General features: G+C 30.4%; 1 protein-coding gene across 1 annotated transcript; it reads left to right on the plus strand.

Annotated features, from left to right (window-relative positions):
• The first annotated feature begins 90 nt into the window (after window positions 1-90).
• INTS7 (Integrator complex subunit 7) lies at window positions 91-13,693 on the plus strand. Its single transcript, XM_014426631.3, has 19 exons — window positions 91-229; window positions 352-481; window positions 2,357-2,480; window positions 3,447-3,607; window positions 4,281-4,410; window positions 4,519-4,635; window positions 5,530-5,767; window positions 6,913-7,012; window positions 9,064-9,275; window positions 9,355-9,497; window positions 10,094-10,227; window positions 10,301-10,496; window positions 10,768-10,962; window positions 11,076-11,179; window positions 12,283-12,372; window positions 12,451-12,553; window positions 12,904-13,002; window positions 13,078-13,263; window positions 13,352-13,693. Exons 1-19 carry the CDS (start codon window positions 142-144, stop codon window positions 13,565-13,567), a joined length of 2,766 nt encoding a protein of 921 aa, XP_014282117.1. The 5' UTR covers window positions 91-141; the 3' UTR covers window positions 13,568-13,693.
• Window positions 13,694-20,893: the final 7,200 nt, after the last annotated feature.

Here is a 20,893-nt window from a genome sequence, read left to right on the forward strand (position 1 = left end):
GCAGTAGCATTAAAGATTCCCGTAGACGATTGGCAGGCTGTTAACCTGTATCTAAACAGCGGTGGCGCCCTGAGGTTACCTTTGCTTCTGATTTAACTTAAGGCTTACTCCGATTTGTTTAAGTGTTAAAGTAGAGTAATTATGAGTGGAGTTAGGTTCGCTCCGATAAATGAAAGTCTTGGGGAACCAGAACAAGACGCAAATTCAGCTTTGACTGAGTTAGACAAAGGCAAGAGTTAAAAAAACATGTTTTTAAATCCAGAATATTTAACTTACAATTTTTAGTTAATGATTTTGTGAAATCCTTTTTTATTTATATATTAAACAAATTTTCTTTGTGTTTTTCAAAAGGTTTGAGATCAGGTAAAGTTGGGGAACAATGTGAAGCAATTGTGAGGTTTCCTAGGCTATTTGAAAAATATCCATTTCCCATTCTGATAAATTCTTCTTTTCTGAAACTTGCTGACATTTTCCGAGTTGGGTAAGAATCTGTTGGTATATTTGTATGATTTGTTTCATTTTCTTTTTAAATCATAAAATCTCAATTATTTAGGAATATTTAATTGATTGTCATTTCCTGAATTTTTTTCTCAATATTTGTAACCATTTTTTTATTTATGTATTAGAACTGTTAAACTACATTTCTGTTGTGGATTACAACCTGATGCCATAAACTGTCATTTTCGAGGGAAAATAGGCTCAGTCTCCACTGACAGACTCCATGGGGTTTTTTTTCGACCCCTTTTGACTGACTAGAAGTCAACAGCTATGGTCCAATTAAAGTAGGAATAATATAATAGAGTAGATTATGACTTGTAACAGAAATAGTTTAGCAATTCTATTACTTAAGTACCAAAATTTTCTGGTTTATATATTAAAGCTATGCGATTAAGAGAAAGCTATTCACACAGATTTTAACTTGATGAATTGTGAAAAATTCAGATGCTACTTGTTTGTACTTATTGGTGAATCATTACCAGAGTCCAGATTTTTATGCAGTAAAAAAAGCTGAAGAATTCGCCATATAATGTGCAAAAAATGAAATGTGGAATATGCAGTAAAAAAAATATATAAAATATGCTGTAATAAAACTTTAAATGTTTTAATAAATATTTATGCTAATAGACAACTAAAATATTTTAATTTAATATTAATGCCCTTACAACAAGCTCTGAATTAAGATAGAGATGAGAGGAGGAATTACAAATTAAATGAATCAATATGAAAACAAACATCTTTTTGAATAATGAGCAGCCATTTTTTTTTTAAGCAGTGGCCTTTTTAATGTTTTGTAAGACTCATAACAATTATGATATTGTTAAGAAGTTGATGTATAAAAATGTATGGTGGTCAGTTATACTTATATTTTCACAATTCCTATTCTTTGTTCTTCTCAGTGAGAATCCACAAGTTAAAATATTCATTTTGGGCAGAAATGCATGATGTCCAGTTTTCCTTAGCCATCATAAAAGATGTCAGGAGACTGTGCACCTTTCAGCCAATATCTCCGACTTCTGGGTCATTTGTAAAATTTGTTCCCTTGCAGTTGATTATCTGGTTAGGACCCAGCCAATCTCTATTGTCTTCGGTTCCATGCCAGTACTGGTAGCTCTGCTGCCTGTCACCAGGGATATTTATCTACCGTGTTCAGTCAGAAGCAGGGCCACCTCGAGCAGGGTGTGGTTCTTCACCGCACAGGGACAGTCTTGGCAGTAGCGTCCTCGAGGTCTCCACTTTTAGTTTCTCAATTGGAAGGCTGTGATTGTATAGCACATTGGGGCGAAGGTTTGAAGGTGCCTGGTTTTGAGTGGTGTGATTTTGACTCCTACATTTGGTCTGTTATTATTTATTTGTTAGTATTCCTGTTAAATGAGTTTTGACAATCCCACTCTGGTTAGGTCAAGAAGGTGGCAACTATCAGGAGTTAGCAAAGTGTCTACTTGCTGGGCTGGTTTTCCCTATTGGTGCAAGTACTAGTACATATAATCTTGTTAAGAGGTTTGAAAAAAAAGGCTGGGTGCTTGATACAATTAGCTACTCAGTTATTCTCATAAAACTGACTGAACCTAAGACTATTCTCTTATTTCTATTGAAATTAATTTTTTTTTTTTTTTTTTATAAGGCTCTTCAATTGAGCGTTGGAACAATATTCTAGCCAACTTCAAGCCAAAGTGCTACTTATTGAATTTCAGTCTGTAAAGGTAGACTTACCTTTTGTTTGGAATTTATATCAAGCTTCATATTAGATTAGTAACTTACATGTAACTTGCATTGTATGGTTACAGTATTAGTAATTTCTTGTTTGACTTTTGTAAAAGTTTTATAAAATTTTATTATTATTTTTTTTTTTTTTTAGTAATAACTTTCTTCGCCTTTGGGTTTTACGAGTTTGCCAACAAAGTGAAAAACATCTCGACAAAATCTTGAATGTGGATGAATTCATCAAACGTGTGTTTAGTGTTATTCATTCTAATGACCCAGTAAGTATATAATTTTTTTTTAATTTGCTATGCATATGTCAACCAAGGATTTAAACTGATCCCCCATTTGGAAAATAAATTTCAAGAGAAAAGTTTTTGGGAAGAAAACTAATCTTCAAATAAGAAACCTATTTCCTAATTTGATATAAATATCACAAAAAGAAACAAAAATATTTAACTTAGGCACTAAATACATAAAGACCATAATGTTTCAGAATTATCCTAATTACATCAAATTATCTCAGATGATAGCTCTATCTAAAACGAACAAATTTGAGAGAAATCCCTTTTCATCGGTTGCACTTATGAATGCGCGTATTTGATCATTTCCTTTCATCCTTTTCGTTTCTGCTTAAACTTTCCTAATTAGGTTAATATTCTTAAATCTCAATTCCTGACATAATTAAGGTTAAGATTTGGCTTAATTAAGGTTGGTATTGTAACTTAATTCAATTCTTATCAGTCTGATATTACTCTGTTTTGGTTTTATGTAATTATCGTTTTCATTCTAACTCAGTTTAAACACCATTTGCTTTCGACATATTTATCATATCTTATTCCATTTTGAACAAATTTTGTTTTCTCACTCCAAATTGAAAGATAATTAGTAAGCACATTTTAAATTATTATTAATATAAACTTTATTTAGTCGTTCATGAAAATAAAAATTAAACTAAGCTATGAAGTGACTTAAAGTCTGGCCAAAATCAAATTTTCCTTGTTCAAATTTGAATATAAGTCAATCTTGAATATAAGTACCCCACATTTTATGGAAGAAAATTTCAGAAAAACTTTGACCTATATTTAGATAAATATTTAGTTATATCAGCTTGGATAATCAAGTTATTCATGAATTCGTAATCTTTTTTGTTACTTATATTATAAATTGTCTTCATCTGGGAACTTATAAGTTTGATCTGATCTAATTTATATTTTATAAAGTCATAAATCTATTTTAATTTACAGGTTGCACGAGCTTTAACTTTACAAACTTTGGGTAGTGTTGCTGGTGTAATACCTGAAAGACAGCAGGTTCATCACAGCATCAGGCGAAGTTTGGATTCCCATGATAGTGTTGAAGTGGAAGCTGCCATCTATGCTGCTATGCAATTTGCTGCTCAGTCAAAGTAAGGTTTTTCTATATTTATATAATTGAACTAAGGGTTTTTCTGTAAATTTGAGGTCATAATGTTGAAATTTAATAAAAATTCATATTGGAACTGTGAAAATAATTTTAAAAAATATTTAAGTTACTTGCTGTACCATTAAGTATTCACACGATTACAAATGAAATCGAAATATATATCAATTTTTTAGAAAGGACAGGCTTTATTTATGCTAAAGGTCCGATATTTATTTTTATTTCTGTCCGACTAACAATACCTTTTTCTCTTATTTATCAGTAAAAGTATTTACATTCTGTGAAGGGTGAAAAGTGAAACCCTAAGTGAATATAGACTCTAATTAAAGGAATTACATTATCTTAGTACAGTTCTGTGTACAAACAAATCTGTATTTGTATAACACTTTTATAGAGGAAGTTAAGGATAGGTAAACATTACGCCCATTTGTATTCAAGTTAAGTTGAATAGTACTTGGAACTTTTGTATTATTAGAGTTAAATATTTCAAAATTAGTATATTTTTATTTGTGTGCTTTATGTTGTGTTTTTTGTTCAAATCTAGAAGTAAACAAATTAACACAATATAGTTACATTAAATGTATGTTACATGTACATTATATTTTTTTCAATTTTGTATAATAATCAGTCTTTAATTATATTAAATTATAATCTTATAGATCTTTTGCTCTTGGTATGTGCAATAAAATTTCTGATATGATTCGAGGATTAGCTACCCCTGCCCATATGAAACTGCAACTCATTCCTATACTACAGCATATGCATCATGATACATCTACTGCAGCTATGGTCAGTATTTTTTTTTTTTTCATTAAGTAATCATGATTTATTTATGTTTTTATGGTTCAAGAAACTTCAAAAATATTTATTCAAATTTTAATATTTTATGTTTTCTAGGTCAGAACGGTGTGCACAGATTTGCTACCAAAATATCCTGCAAAAGACTTTGTAGTTACAACATTGAATACATTGACCAAACTGGCTGCTGCTACTCTGGTTGACATACCTAGTCAAGTAAGGAAAATGTGTAATAAAAGTTATTGTTTTATTTTTATTTAAAACATGGTTCATATTTTATTTTTAAGTTGCTGCACTTACCCACCTGATTTTTAATTCATTTATTTTTTCTGCTGTATGTATTTGTTATTAATCCTTTCTAAGCTTTTTATTATTTTATTTTTTTGGGGGGGGGGGCGATAGCAGCATGTTAACGCGCCTGACTACCAACTCAAAGGTTTTGAGTTCGAGCCCCAGCCCTACCCAGGATTTTTTCAAGCATACAATTACATAATACTCACTCACAGTCTCCTCTCAGGCATTTGTGAGGCCTGTTAGCCTATGGGTGGCACTCGTAAAAATAGGGGTGGGAGTGACGAACCCACCCTATAAAAACCTTGTCAAGAACCACACAATGTATTTCCATAGTACATCGCGCAAGGTCTTGGATCTCCACTGTCTGTCATACCAAAAGAAGAAGTTTTTTATTTAATAAACATTAAATTTAATTTAATAAAAGAATCTATTTTACTGAAAGAGGTGCTAATAGTTGACTGTAGATTGACATGAGAAGATGGTCAGAAGTGCGGACAGCAAAAATACACAAATATAACTTATTTATTTGTGCCGACGTTTCAACCTGAATTTCAGGTCTTCATCAAGACTGAAAAAACAAAATGAGAAAATAATAATATACATAACAATAAATTAAGTAGATAGTAGTTGATTGATACTAATAGAAGATAAAATATAATATTGTAGAGATAAGAATTATACCAAATAAATGATTTCACAAAAAATTTATGTTTGACTACTTCAGATTTAGCACTCTAAAAACATAGTAAACCACTAAAAACTAATGCATAAGAACTATTAATTTTAACTTTGATCTTTCTCTGTATTTATTGTTAGGTAGAGTTGTTACTGGACTTTCTGGTGAAAGACAAACGTTGGGCTGTTAAAAAAGCATCTTTGACTGGTTTACATCAATTAGCCAAAGTGGGGCCTCACTTATGGCCACAAACTTGTGTAACAAAGACAATCCATCTCGCAAGAAATTCACACCATGAAGCAGTTATAAGTCATGCACTTGATATATTCATAATCCTTACAAAATCTCCCGTTATCTGTCAAGAATATGTTGATCCAGGTATTTATATCAAGGAGATATTTCAAAATGTACTTGATTTTTTATAATTCTTTAATTCTTATATTTATTTGAACTGCCTCTTCTATTCTTGTAAGGATCATTAACAATATTTCATCTGTTGAGTTTAATGTCTATGTGTAATCCAAGGCTAAAAGGGTGGTTCTTATTTATTTATACTGCCTTGCAATGTATAGTTTTTTTTAGCTGAAGGAACAACTTTAAAATGATTGTTTTTTTAGTTTTTGTTTCTAAATCTTGTTGAATTCCAGACATTCTTTGAGGATATATTCAGAATTCTTTAGAGGTATGGTACTTTTATGATTTTTTTCTGACTCAGAACATTTTTCTGAGATGTTTCAAGAATGATGCATTGGTTTTTATTTTTTAAAAATGATATAAAGATTTTTTTCAGTATTATAAGGTTTATAATTATAGCTTAAGTAACAATATTTTATTGTTACTGTTTAGTTTAAAAATAACTTTGTGTGTGAGTTGCACTTGTCTTATCTCTATTTCTTGAAAACATTTATATTTACCCCTGTTTTAGTTTGTATTTAGTTCCTTTTCAGTTTTTAAGGCTGCACACCACCATTCTTATTAAATATTTGTCTCAGCATCTTCCTCTTCCCCTTTTTAAGTAACCCTAATAAGCAAGTATTATTTATTAATGAAAGCTGTGTTTCACCCACACTATGTTGCATTTATCAGAATATATAAACTTTTTGTCAACATTTATATATTTTCAATTTATATAAGAAAAGAAACAATATATTCCTTTGTTTTATTTAACCTTGATTTTCATGGCTCTTCTGGGTTTATTGGTAAATCTTTACTAAATCTTGACAACTTGCTGGCATCTTCATTTGTGTATTTTGCAATAATTACATTGTTGACAGAAGCTCCTTAACTCTGTTTTAAATCTTATTCTTGTTTACTGCTGTTAATTGGTTTGTGATTTGTGTTAAAAATATGACATTGATATCTAAGTTATAAAATCCTTTACCAAATAATTACATTTATTTTACTATTTAAAATAAAATTGAAGTAATATCTAAATTGACTTTATAAATATATTATATAATATCTTGATATTTATAAAATTAAGTACTAAAGTATATTTATGTTTATTTATTTATTTTTTGTAGATTCAGAATTGATGAAGCTCTGCCAGGAGACATGTTATTCTAGTAATTGGTTAATCTCTGCGAAATCTGTCAAAATATTAACAAACATGGTTAATTTTTGGTTAGTGTTTTTTTTTTATTATTATTATTATAATTTCTCTCTTTTTCAATTCAATATTACTTCCTAAACAATATAAGGCAGGGTAAGGATGATCTCTCAAATTTTTATAGACCTTTCATTCTTAGTTCCTGAACCGTTTCGCATACAATTTAGAAAATCTTTACAGAAATAAATTTGTATTACATATACAAATGATTGACTGTATTATTTGTATTTTTATTTATAGTATAATTTATTTAATTCATTTGATTATGCAGAAAATGGTTGGGGGGGGGGTCAAAAGAAAACTAAAAATAGTTAGCAACTATTTATTTGCCAATGTTATGCCCCAGACACATCAGGACCACCCACCTGCTCCAGTTGGGAGTCCTGATTTGTTCTTTACTAATTTATTATTATTATTGTTTTTTATTTTTATTTATTCTTTATCGACCTTAATTTAATCTCAACTAACCTCTTTATTCTCCATCTTTTAGTGTGCTAAATTTTGTTTTCTCATATCTGCTTTTCTATTTTTACGTGTTATTACGTCTCCTGTTCATTTTTAACCTAATTGTTAGCGTATTTTTTTATAATCTTATCATTGTCTATTTTATATTATAACTATTTTTATTTCTTCTTTTTGTTCATTTATATATAATTTTCTTTTCACTTATATTTACATAATTTTAACCCTGCTTTAATTTACCTTTTTTTGAGAGGAGGGGGTATCTGTAGGTGATTTTTTTAACTATGGGGGAGGGTCTTGTTTTTCATTTCGTGCCACCGCCACTCAATCAAAAAAGTCAGCACCAAAGGCCGGATTCAAACCAGCTACCTGAGCTTTCGAATGGCCCAGTACAATAACCATTAACGATAACATTATTTTGATGAAATATCAAGGGATTGTGTGAGTTGGTCCTACACCAATTTAATCAAATTCCAGCCACTACTTTCCCTTTTACACTTGCTTATATATTTTCCTTGAAGTACCTATATTCATAACCATTCTAAAATAGCCCTTCTGCTGTATTTGGGCTGAATTTGTAGTTGGGAATCTGTACACTGCACACACAGGGAATCTGTTGGTCCCATACCAATTTTATTAAATTCCACTTCTATTTTCGCTTATGTTTGGGCAAATTTATTTCAGTTGACATACATTATATTCCAAAATGGCTCCTCTCCTGTATATTTTTCTCAAATAGAAAATCTAATCTATTTATTAAAAAATGAATAGAAATTATAACATTTATCCTCAAACCTTTAAATATAGGTACAGGCAGTCCCTGTTTTATTTAACCATATTTTTAATCATATCAGAGTTACATCATTAAGCAGTTTCTACCAGGAACGACTTAACATCAAAGCAAATAAAGTTATATCACTTGGAAGAAATATTGAATTTTTTTATCCAACAAAATCGTTAAAAAATCAATTAGAATGTAAAATAAAGCTATTAAAATTGCATGCACATTATATACAAAAATTTATGGATAATCTAAAGGCTAAAAAGCATGGCTTTAAGTGTGTATACACATTTTTGTCAAGCAGAACTTGATTTAAGTTACTTTTCTAGGAACAGAACTGTATGAGAATTTCCTGTAGTTATGTGTCTGCCCAATAGAAAAGGTGAGGAAGCGGCAGATGGTTTTTGTTAAATTACAGAAAACAGTTCTGCATTTTTTTTTCTAATATCAAGTTGTATTACTCAAATCTACTCAAAACTTATTTTTATAAAACAACTGGACTCGATTCGATTAAAAATTTGGGAGCTTATTGTTATTTAAACAATAATATTATTCAAAGAAGGAATTTAGAATTTGAAGGTGCTTTGTCCATTATTGTACATCTCTACCCATCACAATAGCCCTGATACTGGGTCGAAACATTCTTCTTGACTGTAGCTCTCTGACTGTCTCTTTTAAATTATAATTTTATGAAAAATTTTTTATTTCTTTAATCAGATAATATATTTTAAAAATAAATCATTACTAATTATAATATGTAATCCTGGAAGCAAATATGGATGCAATATATAACCAACATTATTGTCATTGTATCCTTTTCAGTTTTCAAGAGGGCTTACCTATTTCCGATGTTGAAGAACATCTTAGCACCGTGGAATCCTTATTGCTGCTACTTGTTACATGCAACAAGGGTGACATTGAGAAATATGTACTTACCTCTTGCTTACAAAGTGCTGTGACATTGTGCAAGGTTCATAAACCACTTGCCAACAGATTTATAGAACTCATAGCCTCACAACTTGAAAATGCATCAGGTTAATATCTATTTCACTTATGATTATAGCCAAGTATTTGTAATAAAAAGTATTTTATTTTTTTATTTTTTATATCTAGAAGAATCAAGTTTGTTACTGTGCCAAGCCTTAGGAGGAATCGGGAGTTTAGAACCTGGAGTATTAGAGCCTTATTTATGTGATCTTACTAAAAAAATTCAAGAAATTTGCATTTCTTCTATAAGTGATCATATTTCAACAAAGGTATAGTAGATTTTTTCTGTTATTGATGATTAGATAGAACAATTTTTTAAAAAGAAAATATTTGCAAAATCTTCATTGTTCTTTGGATTATTTTCAGTAAATTTAAAACCAAGGGCTTTCTTATTTAATTAATATTTTTAAATATTACTGATATTTCCATAGCTTACTAAGGCACCAAAACTTTTTCTATACTTTTTATTCTGTATTGTCAATTTTTCTGTCGTTTACAAAATAAGCCATACTGTTTACAGAAATTTTGTCCTACATACAAGTAGTATAATCCATGCATCATCTTTCTAACATAATGCATAATCTTTTCCATTATAACATTTCTTAGATTTACGTTCAAAACAAAATATAATTTATATTATAATGGGTACCCTAATCTGAATATTTTTGTCCTTGTTTTACATTTTTTATGTTTGTTGTTTTCTTTGTTATTACATATTTTGTCGTCTTTCTTTTTTAGAGATTCTCTAAACTAGTTTGCATATTTGGAAACTTCTTCATTTTTTAAAATAAGGACATTTTTGTTAGTCTCAAAGTTTTCTTTTTTATGTATTAGTACTATTTACATTTTCTAATGTTTACCACAGGTAATGTTGTGTACCATCATTTTCCAAACTGTACGCCCATCAAATTGGGACGAGGAATTGCAGTCATCTGTAGATCTGGTTATTGAAAATTCTGACCTTTGGGCTAACTACAAAGTTGCTCGGGCTGCTGCAAGGCAAGTTTTTACTTTATTTTTTGCAATTCTAATCATATATGACTAGTATTCTTATGTTTTTTTTTTCTTTCAGATACGGTCACTTTAGAGTTTGTAATAACATTATTAAAAAGCTTCAGGGTAAAGTTTCTTCTGAACATTTTCATTTTTGGCTAATTGCTCTACAGCATATCAGTAATGCGGAAGCTTCATTAAAAAATGAAGGGTCGCAGATAGACAGATTGGAAAATGCTATTACTTATTATAATGCTGGCATCACATCATTGAGGGTATTGTACCTATTTAGAGATTCTTCTGTAAACATGAGATTTATTTATTGATATATTTTAATAACTTAGTAATGTCATTCTGAAGAACACATCCTTCTCTAATTTGACATAGCAAATTTTTATGGTATTCTTGCCTGACTGATAGTATGTTAATTTAGTTTTCATTTATCTGTAATATTTTTCCTTCTGAAATAAAAACAACAGTAACTATGGTTTTAGCTTATACTTCTTAACAACTGTACGATAAATATTTTGAGTTTTTATTTTTTAGGCTGGTAGCAGTCCAATCAACAGCCTATCTTTTCAAGCTGAATACTCTAGTTTGAGGTGTGAATTACTGAACTGCTTTTCCCAATTGGTTTCATGCTGCAATAGTATTTGCTTTTCACCTCCTCCAGCAATAGCTGTTGCTATAGTGACCGCTGCAAGAGATGAACTTCAACGTTGTGGTCACATAACAAACCAAGTAAGAATAATCATCAAAAGTTTATCATTCCTGGATACTATTAATAAAAACAAAAAGCTAGTGTTTGTAAAACAGAAAATTTTGGTTATTGTTTATTTTATTTTATTTTTTAGCTCCGTAAATGTGCAAAAGAATTCCGCGCTTGTGGAGAATTATACTGGAAGCTATATCAGTCGGCTTTTGATGCTGATCAAGGCTCACTTACTAATCTACAAATGTATCCTTCAATTAATTTAATACTTTGTTATGAGATTTATAAGTTGTTAAGAGGAAAAGGAAGGATGGGCAGGAAACACAATTTAGGGTTTTTGGTTTTTGTCTCTATTCTGACCTACATTCTTAGTCTCCTGAGCAAAAAAAACCACAAAGATGATAAATGAAAGATATTCCTAAATCATCAGAGAATATAATGTATGTTAAAAATAAAAATACTCAGTTAACGAGAAAACCACTTCTTGTTAATTTTTAAAATTTTAATTATGCATTTTTTACAAACTTCCTTTTTTGTATCTGTTTTAAAATATAAATTTAGTTTTACTAATTGTATTAATTATTCTTACTATAAAGCTAGAAGGTTGAAGCTCTCAATATTCTTCAGTTACAAAAATTTCCTCTTGTTACTTTGATTGATTGTTTAATTAAATCCTGGAATCCATTAGATGGGACAAAGGGCTCCTACAAAGTTCTAGCATCCATCTCTTTTGCAAGGTTTTTTTTGCCTGCTTCTCACTCTGCTATTGTCAGAAGGAACATCTAAAAAACATTTTTAACATTTGACAGTCTAATTTTTGCTGGGGAAGGAATTTCCTCCAGAACCTGGAGCTTTAAGAGGAATTATCTTATTTTTAGTGGCTGTTCTCAGTCACATTTATTACTGATTTACTCATTACTATTGACTATTGTGCCCAACAGAAGTGATGAAATGCAGTTAGCTGTTGTATAGCTATCTGCTACTGAAAATGTTTGAGCTACACCATATTCATAACAAATTCTATTATCTATATATTGGGCAACAAAATCTATAACTCACATGATTTACACAAAATTAGTAGATTTATCAGGATGGAAACTTAATTTTGGCAAAGACTTTGTGGGTATATCAATTCCTTAATGAGTACCATTGGTTGAGGTAATCAATAGCCGATATTACTAAACAGTGTCAAGTTCAAGAAACTGGAACCTCTACCATTGTCTATCCTTCAAGGACTGATCTATTTATTTATTTACATATAGTTAGCCAAATACAGTTTGTGAGTTAAGAGATGAGTATAACATTAATTCGCAGTTTTGATTGTTTATATGTCCTTAATTTAATTACAGTTTACAGCACATGTGCATGCTGATGGCCCACAGTATTGATTGTGTTGCTCTAGTCAATTATCAAGGTGATGAGCCATCTTTAGATTCATCGTAAGTAGAAACAACTTTCTTTGCTATTACCTTGGAAGCTATTTGTCCCCACATTGCTCACCTTAAATTTTATTTCAGGCTTCAAGATTGTAACTTGGAGACAACTATTATGTTGGAAGCTTGTAAAGAAGCTAGTAAATTTATACAGCCCATGGAATTACCTAAAACAATTGTTCATCAGGTAGTGATATGTTTCTTTTTTTTCTGATTCAGAAGTTGTTTTATTAAGTATTGTAAGAATCCTATATTTTACTGGGTTTATCGCATTAAATTGTTGATATTTAGAATTAATCTTTTTCTGACAGCCTTGATATGTCAGATATATCAAATAGTAGATTTTATTGGTTGTTTAAAAAAGCTTTGGTATGAGGTCGGGTCTTAGTTTAACTAAGCCTATACCTAATGAAGCAACGTACACTGTTTCTCCAGTCTTATTTAGTTTGACAAGCTAGAGTAATTTGATGCTCATATCAATAATGTATTTAAATAATTAACTTAAAATAAATAAAATCTTTTTCAATTTACTTACAGAGTGTAGAAAACTTATTGGAGCAAGTTGAAATACTTATCACCAGCACATTTTGTATGCCTAGATATTTCTTTCAAGTTCTTCAATCAACAAGTGTAAAGGTAGGTTTTCATTAATATAATATAGGATTGATTAAATATATATTTTTTGACTAATGATTCATTTTAATTTTAAAGTTGGCTGTCACTCCCCAGCCACGAGCAAACGGTGAATATATAACCGTAACAAGTGGTCAGCAGTTGGCTGTCAAAGTGGAAGGAGTGATCCAGCATGGTAGCAGGGCGGGGCTTTTCAGGTCTGTTGAGAGGGTCACAATAACGCTCACCACGCATCCATCTCCACGCCCCAACTCCAATGAAAAGGTGTCATATTATCGTAGTTATATATTAATCAAAAGTAGTTTAAAAATTTATTTAATGATATATATAATTTTTTGTGTAATTCCTCTAGGTAAATGAAAATGGCCTTTTGCTGACTCAAACAGTTATACCACACAGAGACTTCTTCTCAGCTCAGTTCCTTGTATCCCTTGGTTCTGGAAGTGTACAGGCCACTGTTAATGTCAGCGCATCAGTTATTGATCAGACTGGAACTACTTGGCAAACGGGACCTAAATCAACTCTTACCATCAAACAGCTTGAAGACCCTGCTGTTAGAACTCATTAGCTATTTTTTCATGTAAATGTGTACATATGTATTTAAATTCATTTTTTTCTTAAATAATGATTTTTTGTTATGTCTATTTTGTAAATTTGTAAATTAAATAAATTATATGCTCATATCCAACTTTAACCTGTCTTGTTTCATAAGATTGATGAGAGTTTTATATAAATTATTAAGAGCCACTTTTTAGTTAAATGATGATAATAAATATTCAAATTCAATTTAATTTACTTAATGTTTATATATCATTCTCAAGTATTACTTACTAGTAAAGTATAGAAATATAATAAAATCTTATTTATAAAAAGTATAACCATCAGGAAAACTGTCATTTATATATCTACCTACTCATAAAAATTCACAAATTGTTGAGTTCCATTGATGGTCGCAACTTTCTTATTGGCCGTGAGTTATTCCATAAAATTTTGGTTCAGCCATAGTCAACATTAGGACTGACTACTTCCTTTTTCTCAGTTGATATTCTTTTTCTAAACCTTTTGTTTTTTGTATTTTGAATTGTTTTCTCTTGAGCAATATATAATTAGGAGGACCTGATGGCTGAGCAGGCTTGGTCGAGGGTCTCGGAGCGCTTAGTTCATAAGGTTATGAGTTTGAATCCCACATGGGTCAGTTAATATTAATTTCATAGGAGCCCCAAGATGAATCTTGGCATTCCCTCTCTATAGCTGTATTGGTCATCAGTGGAGGACTTTGAATTTTAAAATATTTAATAAATATATAATACTACTAAAGGCCTAACGATACCACCAAACGCTCTCTGCATACATCCTTACAGTGATGCCCCTCCAAACCCAATTCCATTAAATCAGTTTTAATGCAATCCTCCCATCTATGTTTCAGTCTACCCCTCGGACGTTTACCCATTAGTTCAGTGTTTATTAACATTTTAGGGATCCACTCGTTGCTAAGTCCTACAACCTTACATGCCCATCTTATGAGCCACAATGTTATAACTTGAATTATATTTACCGGGTGTAGGTCCCTTAATTCAGCATTGTGTAATCTTCTAAATTCTGTTAATTCATCCTTTTTCGGTCCGAATATTTTGCATAATACTTTATTTTCGAAAACCTTAAGACGCTATTCATTCCTTAGTGTAAGAGGCCACGTCTCACATCCATAAAGAACAGTGGGAAGGATAATAGTTTTGTAAATTCTAATTTTTAAGTTTTAATAAATATATATATTCTTTTTTTTTTTTTTTTTTTTTTCGGTTAGTTCTACAGACCTTGTAGACCTTTGGCCACCAAACCAGCCTTCTCTATACCTGCCTATCTTGGGCTACTGCTTTCCAGTTTGCTGCAGGAAGCTCTTTCATATCTTTGTTGATTCTATCTATTCATCTGGATTTTGGCCACCTATATGATCTCCCTTTCTCTCTCTCTCTCTCTCTCTCTATATATATATATATATATATATATATAATTTCTAATAGAAAAAAAAATTGTAATCGAACTTGTCAAAATTACATAGTTCCCAAAATTATGATTGAAAAGTTCAATATGTCCTATCTTTGCTAATAATAGTCTGATTTTTATAATTTGTTCGGAATTAAATCACCAACCCAAAAAGGTCTGCAATTCAATGGGAAAAAATAGCATTTGAGGGTTTTAGATGACACTAAAAGCAAATAATAACTCTTACCATAAAATGTCTACATAGGTATTAATAACAAAAAATATTGTGATGGGGCATAGAGGTGTTGGAAAAATATATAGATTTGATATTATAAGATATTGGTTTTAAAAACTGACTTCCAAATTCCTATAATAAAAAATTAAATTAAAAAAAAAAAATCCAAAAGTACCTTAACTCAACAATCAAAAAACCATAATAAACTTGTTGAAAGTGTATTTAAGTCACTTACGAAAGTGGAATGATGTATCCATGGTCAAAATTATTATACTACTGTTAACCATGTGGAGGCTGCTGATTTCAGAATTAGAATCAGAATTTAGAAAGAATGTTTTTAAAAATCAAGAACCACTAGTGTTTTAGATACAGTATAACTATTACTAATGTTGTAGTATCTATGAAATTAATTTTTTCGCATGAAAAATTAAATGATAATAGGGGATGAAATATGTTTACTAATCCCCAACTTTTCTACAATATTGGAGCAAATCGGCTTCAAAATATAGGTTGGTCATGGAAAGTATGTTTGCACACCCAAGTAAATGCAGTGCATGGAATTTACTAAAACTGATACCTTACCCTTCTTACACTAAACCTCAATTCAGGACTTAGACTAGCCGTTTTTGAAATATGATGTCAATGAATATACATTCGAGCATGCGCAAGCTAAAGTAGTGGAGGTATTTGAAGAATTAATACTTGACCATTTTTACATTAATACCAAACTTTCCTCCGAAATTGGACCAACAGTTTTGGAAATATAGGTGGGCCAAGAAAATACGTTTAAGCGAAAGTGGTAGATTAAATTTGATAAAATCTAGTTGCCAAACTACTCATTATCGATGATAATGCTCCAACACAAATTTCACTACAATCGATAGAAAGAAAGTACGTGATTTTATTTATTAGAGATATTTTAGACAGCTGGCCGCCAATTCTGTCACTCCTCTTGACAGCTTGTCTGCAGTGAATTAATAAAGCTAATGTTCACCCATTTTGCACACTTTCCGGATAATTATTAATGCATCTGCGTTTGCTTTAAGCATTTCTTCATTTTCCTAGTTGCTATATTTGTATCATTTCTTTGATTTGTGTTCAAAGAAAATCTGTTCACGTAACAAAGAAAATCCTTAGTTTTCATTACCATTTTTAGCAACGACCGTTTATTCTGATATCGATATGTTATAAAACTATCGTTAGGATGTATATCGATGTTTACATCCCAAGCCGGACTTAGTTCTGTTGCCTGACTGCTGTATCCACCTCTCTTGTGAGGCCTGAGTTCTGGAAGGCGCTAGTGATGTTAAACCCACATCACCACACAGCACTAATGAACAGTGTCCAGCAACTATTGTAGGGGAAGTGCTTCCCCTAGAAATGAATGAAACAATTTGTTCATTGAATCTATATTGTATAATTTTCTGAACTTGGCAATGAGAATAATTGATAATTAAATAATATGATAATATTATATCACCATATTGGCCTAAATAAAAAATATGCCAAGTGCATAGGTTAGTATTGCTTCCTTACAATTTCTTTGGAATAGGTTGGTACATAATTACCTATATTTCAAGATATAAGAATGAATTTTATTTTTTAATAAATTTATTATTCGTTTAATGATAAAATATATGGACATCTCTGTAATTTTGGTTCCAATGGGATGGGCGTTTTCAAAATACAGTTGTGCCAAAAAAATTGTAACCAATTGTAGTAGATGCAATGTGATAAAATCTTTATAGAGCACTCTAAAAACCAACTACCACACTCTCTGAAGTTTCATCAAAATTGGACTAACAGTTTGATACAAGTGCCCAAACAAAAAGTAGAGACTTATTACATGTTCAGTCCAAAGGCCTGGAGTGTTAGCTTTTGGGGGGTTTAAGTTGGAGAACCCTTTAATTATGTTAAAGTGACAAGGAGTGCCATCTACTGACAAAAAAAAAACTACTAGAATTGGCACCACCTAGATCAGAAAAGGGCCAACCAGAGCTGATTGGAGGGCTAATCACTGCCTGTTTGAGCCTGTAGACATTCCAGGGACCGCTAGCCTGTGCCTGCTCAGTTACAAGTCCTAGACCAGAGATGTCAAGCTAAACAGGCAGTGAGTGTGGCATTTTTGTTGTATAATGAAAAATATAGGTTAGATTATATTCACTTTGGAAGTTTTTTCACCACAACAATTAAAAAAAATTAACCTTTTTTCTATAATTCAATTTAAATTTAAAGAATATAACTTCATAGAATTAAAATTCATAATCAAACGTTTAAGGTCAAACTCATAAATCAATGTTCAAATCAATTCAAAATGACTATCAAAATTATACTGCCATTATGTTGACTGTAGAGTTTCATTTGTAAAAGCTTTAAAATTTAAGAACCCCAAGGAAGGCAGAACCTGGCTTTATAGTTTTTCAGAAAATCCTTTAGATTTTTTAATCTGTTCTCAACATTACGTTTACTGCTTCATTTTGGGTGGGAGATGAAAATCTCACTTATCTATTTTTTATTAACTTAAGGGCATGAAATAGTAATGCCTTGTTTATTGATTACAAAAACATCAATGTACTGAACTACCAACTGAGAAATTTAAGGGGGCCCAAATAGTTAATATTAATAGAAAAAGAAATATTTTTCTTTCCATTATCACCCTGGTAACTCTAGCCACCTGAAAATTTCTATTAAGGCTAGAGAGAGATAAATGAACAATTTCTCATCTTTACAATTAAGGAAAGTTTCTTAAAAAACAAAGATAAGCATATACATAAAAAGGTCCTGAATAACTACTAAACTATGTACTGTAAAAAACTTAAGTCTTATCGGTATTGATTTTGTTGATTACTAACAAGTGACCACCAATAAAAATATTTACACATTTTTCATTCTTTCACATCCTGAAACCAAATAAAGAGGTTAAATAAGGGAAAAAACATCGGTTTTCTGATTCTTTCTAGTGTGTTCTGATCACCCTATAGCCCGAAAATTTCCTTTGTGAGCGTATTTTGGAGGGCATTTTACGAACTGACAGAGGAGTGACCGAAAACCATGAGACGGAGGTTAAATTTGTTGTAGTGATTGACAGGTTCGATCAAAAATTCAAATTATGTTTTATGCCAATACTCGAGATAGTGCTGAAAAGATTGCAGCCATATCTTTTTTACAAAAGAAGCTGCTACCATAGACTTATAAAACCTCAACCTTTGCTTTGAGCCAGGTATATATTTTATGATTAGATAACATTTAATGAATAAAACCATAAAGTGAGAAGGAAATGTTGGTCTCAAAGAGGATAATAACAGAAAAATAAAGTCTTTCACATTCAGATACTCAATCGTTCTTATACATCTCTATAAATGAAATAGCACAAAAATAGGAGAATGGTTCATATATACAACTAGTATTGATACAAAAATATATTGCAATCTCTTCTGATAGAACTATATTATTCCAAAAATATAGTAAATAAACTAAGACCTGTTAATAATAATAAGATACTTTCATGAAGAATTATATAATTGTTATTTCTATAGATAGTTCATATAATTAACCAACTGAAAAAAAAAACAGAATACTATTTGAATGATTCTCAATAGGAGAGCATATTTCAGAAACTAGTTTTTAGTGACAGTAATGGTGCAAAATTTATATTTTTATTGTTTTCTAGGATGAAACAATATTTTCAACTAGCTTTTAGAGATCAATCCTTTTTTAAGATTAATTTTAAAATTAAGATTTTTATTGGAACACGTCACTGACCTAATCCCATGTGACTGACATTACTAGCTATTACAGTTAATTAATTAATAGATGGCTTTATTTTTTAAAATAACAGCTACACATAAATCAATCTTTTACAAATTTAAAAACAGGTACATTTCCATTTGTTATGTAAAATTAAAACTTTTAATTGAGGTATGTTTCCATATTTTTTTTTACTCTTAATATTCTGTATTTGAAAAAACATACACAGGATTTTTTTCAGAATGAGAAAAAAAAATATGCTCCGGAGATTTTAATGAGCATAGATTTCCGAAACATAAAAACAAAACTGTTTCAAGTAAAGTAGGTAAAAAAAATTTTCAGTATGAACTAGTTCATGTTTATATTTTTGATTCTCCTAAAACTCTTAAAAACCTTTTTCTAAAGAAATAAATAAAATATTTTTCCTACCATTTATTCCTCCTATTTACTACAACTTTTTATTTACTTGACCAAACTCATGACCAAATATTCCTTTCACATTTTTCACACAAATTCTCGGTAAGATTAAGGTCCCAACGTATTGTTGGCCACTTTACGCTAAGGATACCTGATGTGTTATGGTAATCAGAAAAAGTATTGCTTTGTATGTCCAAGTATTATCAAGCATAAGTAATGATTAAGACCCCATCATGTGTATACATACATAATAATACATGTGTATCAAGTGTATGTATGTGCCTTGTATAATTATCTATACAAAGAATGCATTCCAGACTCCTTCTTGTATAGGTACCAACAAGGCCCCAGGACATGATAAGAGCCCCCTCCCAATGTCACAGTTTCTGATATTGGGACACAGCACTGACTATACCATCCTCCAAACTCTTTCATCGTTATCTGGACTGTTAAGAGCAACTCTCATCTCGTCAGATTCTATTCCTCCTCAGTCCACAATTAGTGTTCTCTAGTAAGTCTCTGTTTATAATGTGTAAATTACTAAACGGTATAAACGATTTTATACCAACTTTTGTAATAATCTTTGTCTTATCACCAGAAATATTAAGTATTCTTTTAGTAATTTAAATCAATTTATCTCCTTAAAAAGATAATAAAATTCATATATTTATTAAAGTAATAAAAATAATTAATACAGCTGGTAATGAAATAAAAATTATTTTAAAAATATCTTTTTTACTGTGAAGTGGCCTTTCGTAATAATAAATCCGTTTTTCATAATTTTTTTTATTATTGGAGAAGTTTGTCGGGGGGTGGGGTCAGCAATGAACAACATAAATAAACAAAACTATATTTATTTAATTTATGCCCTTGTTTTGTTTCATCATTATCTGGACTGTTAAGAGCAACTCTCATCTCGTCAGATTCCATTCCTCCTCAGTCCACAATTAGTGTTCTCTAGTAAGAACGTCCCTGTTTATAGTGTGTAAATTATTAAACGGTAGTAATTAGTTTTGTTTATTTATGTTGTTCTTTGCTGACCGCACCCCCCGACAAACTTCTCCAATCATTAATCTACAGTCAACTATCTACACCTCATTAATTTTTTTTATTATTGTTTTTAAGGAGTTTCCTTCGTTATATGCATATTAAATATTTCATTTTATTTAAATTTATAACAAATAAGTTTAATTTAGTATGTAATATAAGTAATTATTTTGGCTGCAAATACTAATACTTTGAAAAGACAGAATTTCACATCACACCATTTTTTTACAAAACTGACAGGGGATTTCAGCTTATCCTTTAACTTAATTAATCTAGACTTAAAGCTTGTTAAAAAAGGATTTTTTTTCTAAAGGGAGAGATTCTGTAGTCCAATAGGAGGCTAATAAAAATAAAAGTGAATCATTTAAGATTTTACAAAATACTTACCTACCTTGAATAGTTTTTTAGTTAATATTTCCTATTTAACAAAAAAACATGATTTGCTTTTAAAAAAACTCAAAATAT

Source organism: Halyomorpha halys, unplaced genomic scaffold (genome assembly GCF_000696795.3).
Source record: "Halyomorpha halys isolate HHAL.00 unplaced genomic scaffold, Hhal_1.1 Scaffold587.1, whole genome shotgun sequence".
Lineage (NCBI taxonomy): Eukaryota > Metazoa > Arthropoda > Insecta > Hemiptera > Pentatomidae > Halyomorpha > Halyomorpha halys.

Bases quoted from the DNA above. Each gene is read 5' to 3' on its own strand.
- INTS7 (XM_014426631.3), top strand. From the start codon at position 142: ATGAGTGGAGTTAGGTTCGCTCCGATAAATGAAAGTCTTGGGGAACCA. The intron at 9,498-10,093 runs GTATAGTAGATT...TGTTTACCACAG, and splicing joins GTGATCATATTTCAACAAAG to GTAATGTTGTGTACCATCAT. The intron at 12,373-12,450 runs GTAAGTAGAAAC...ATTTTATTTCAG, and splicing joins GAGCCATCTTTAGATTCATC to GCTTCAAGATTGTAACTTGG.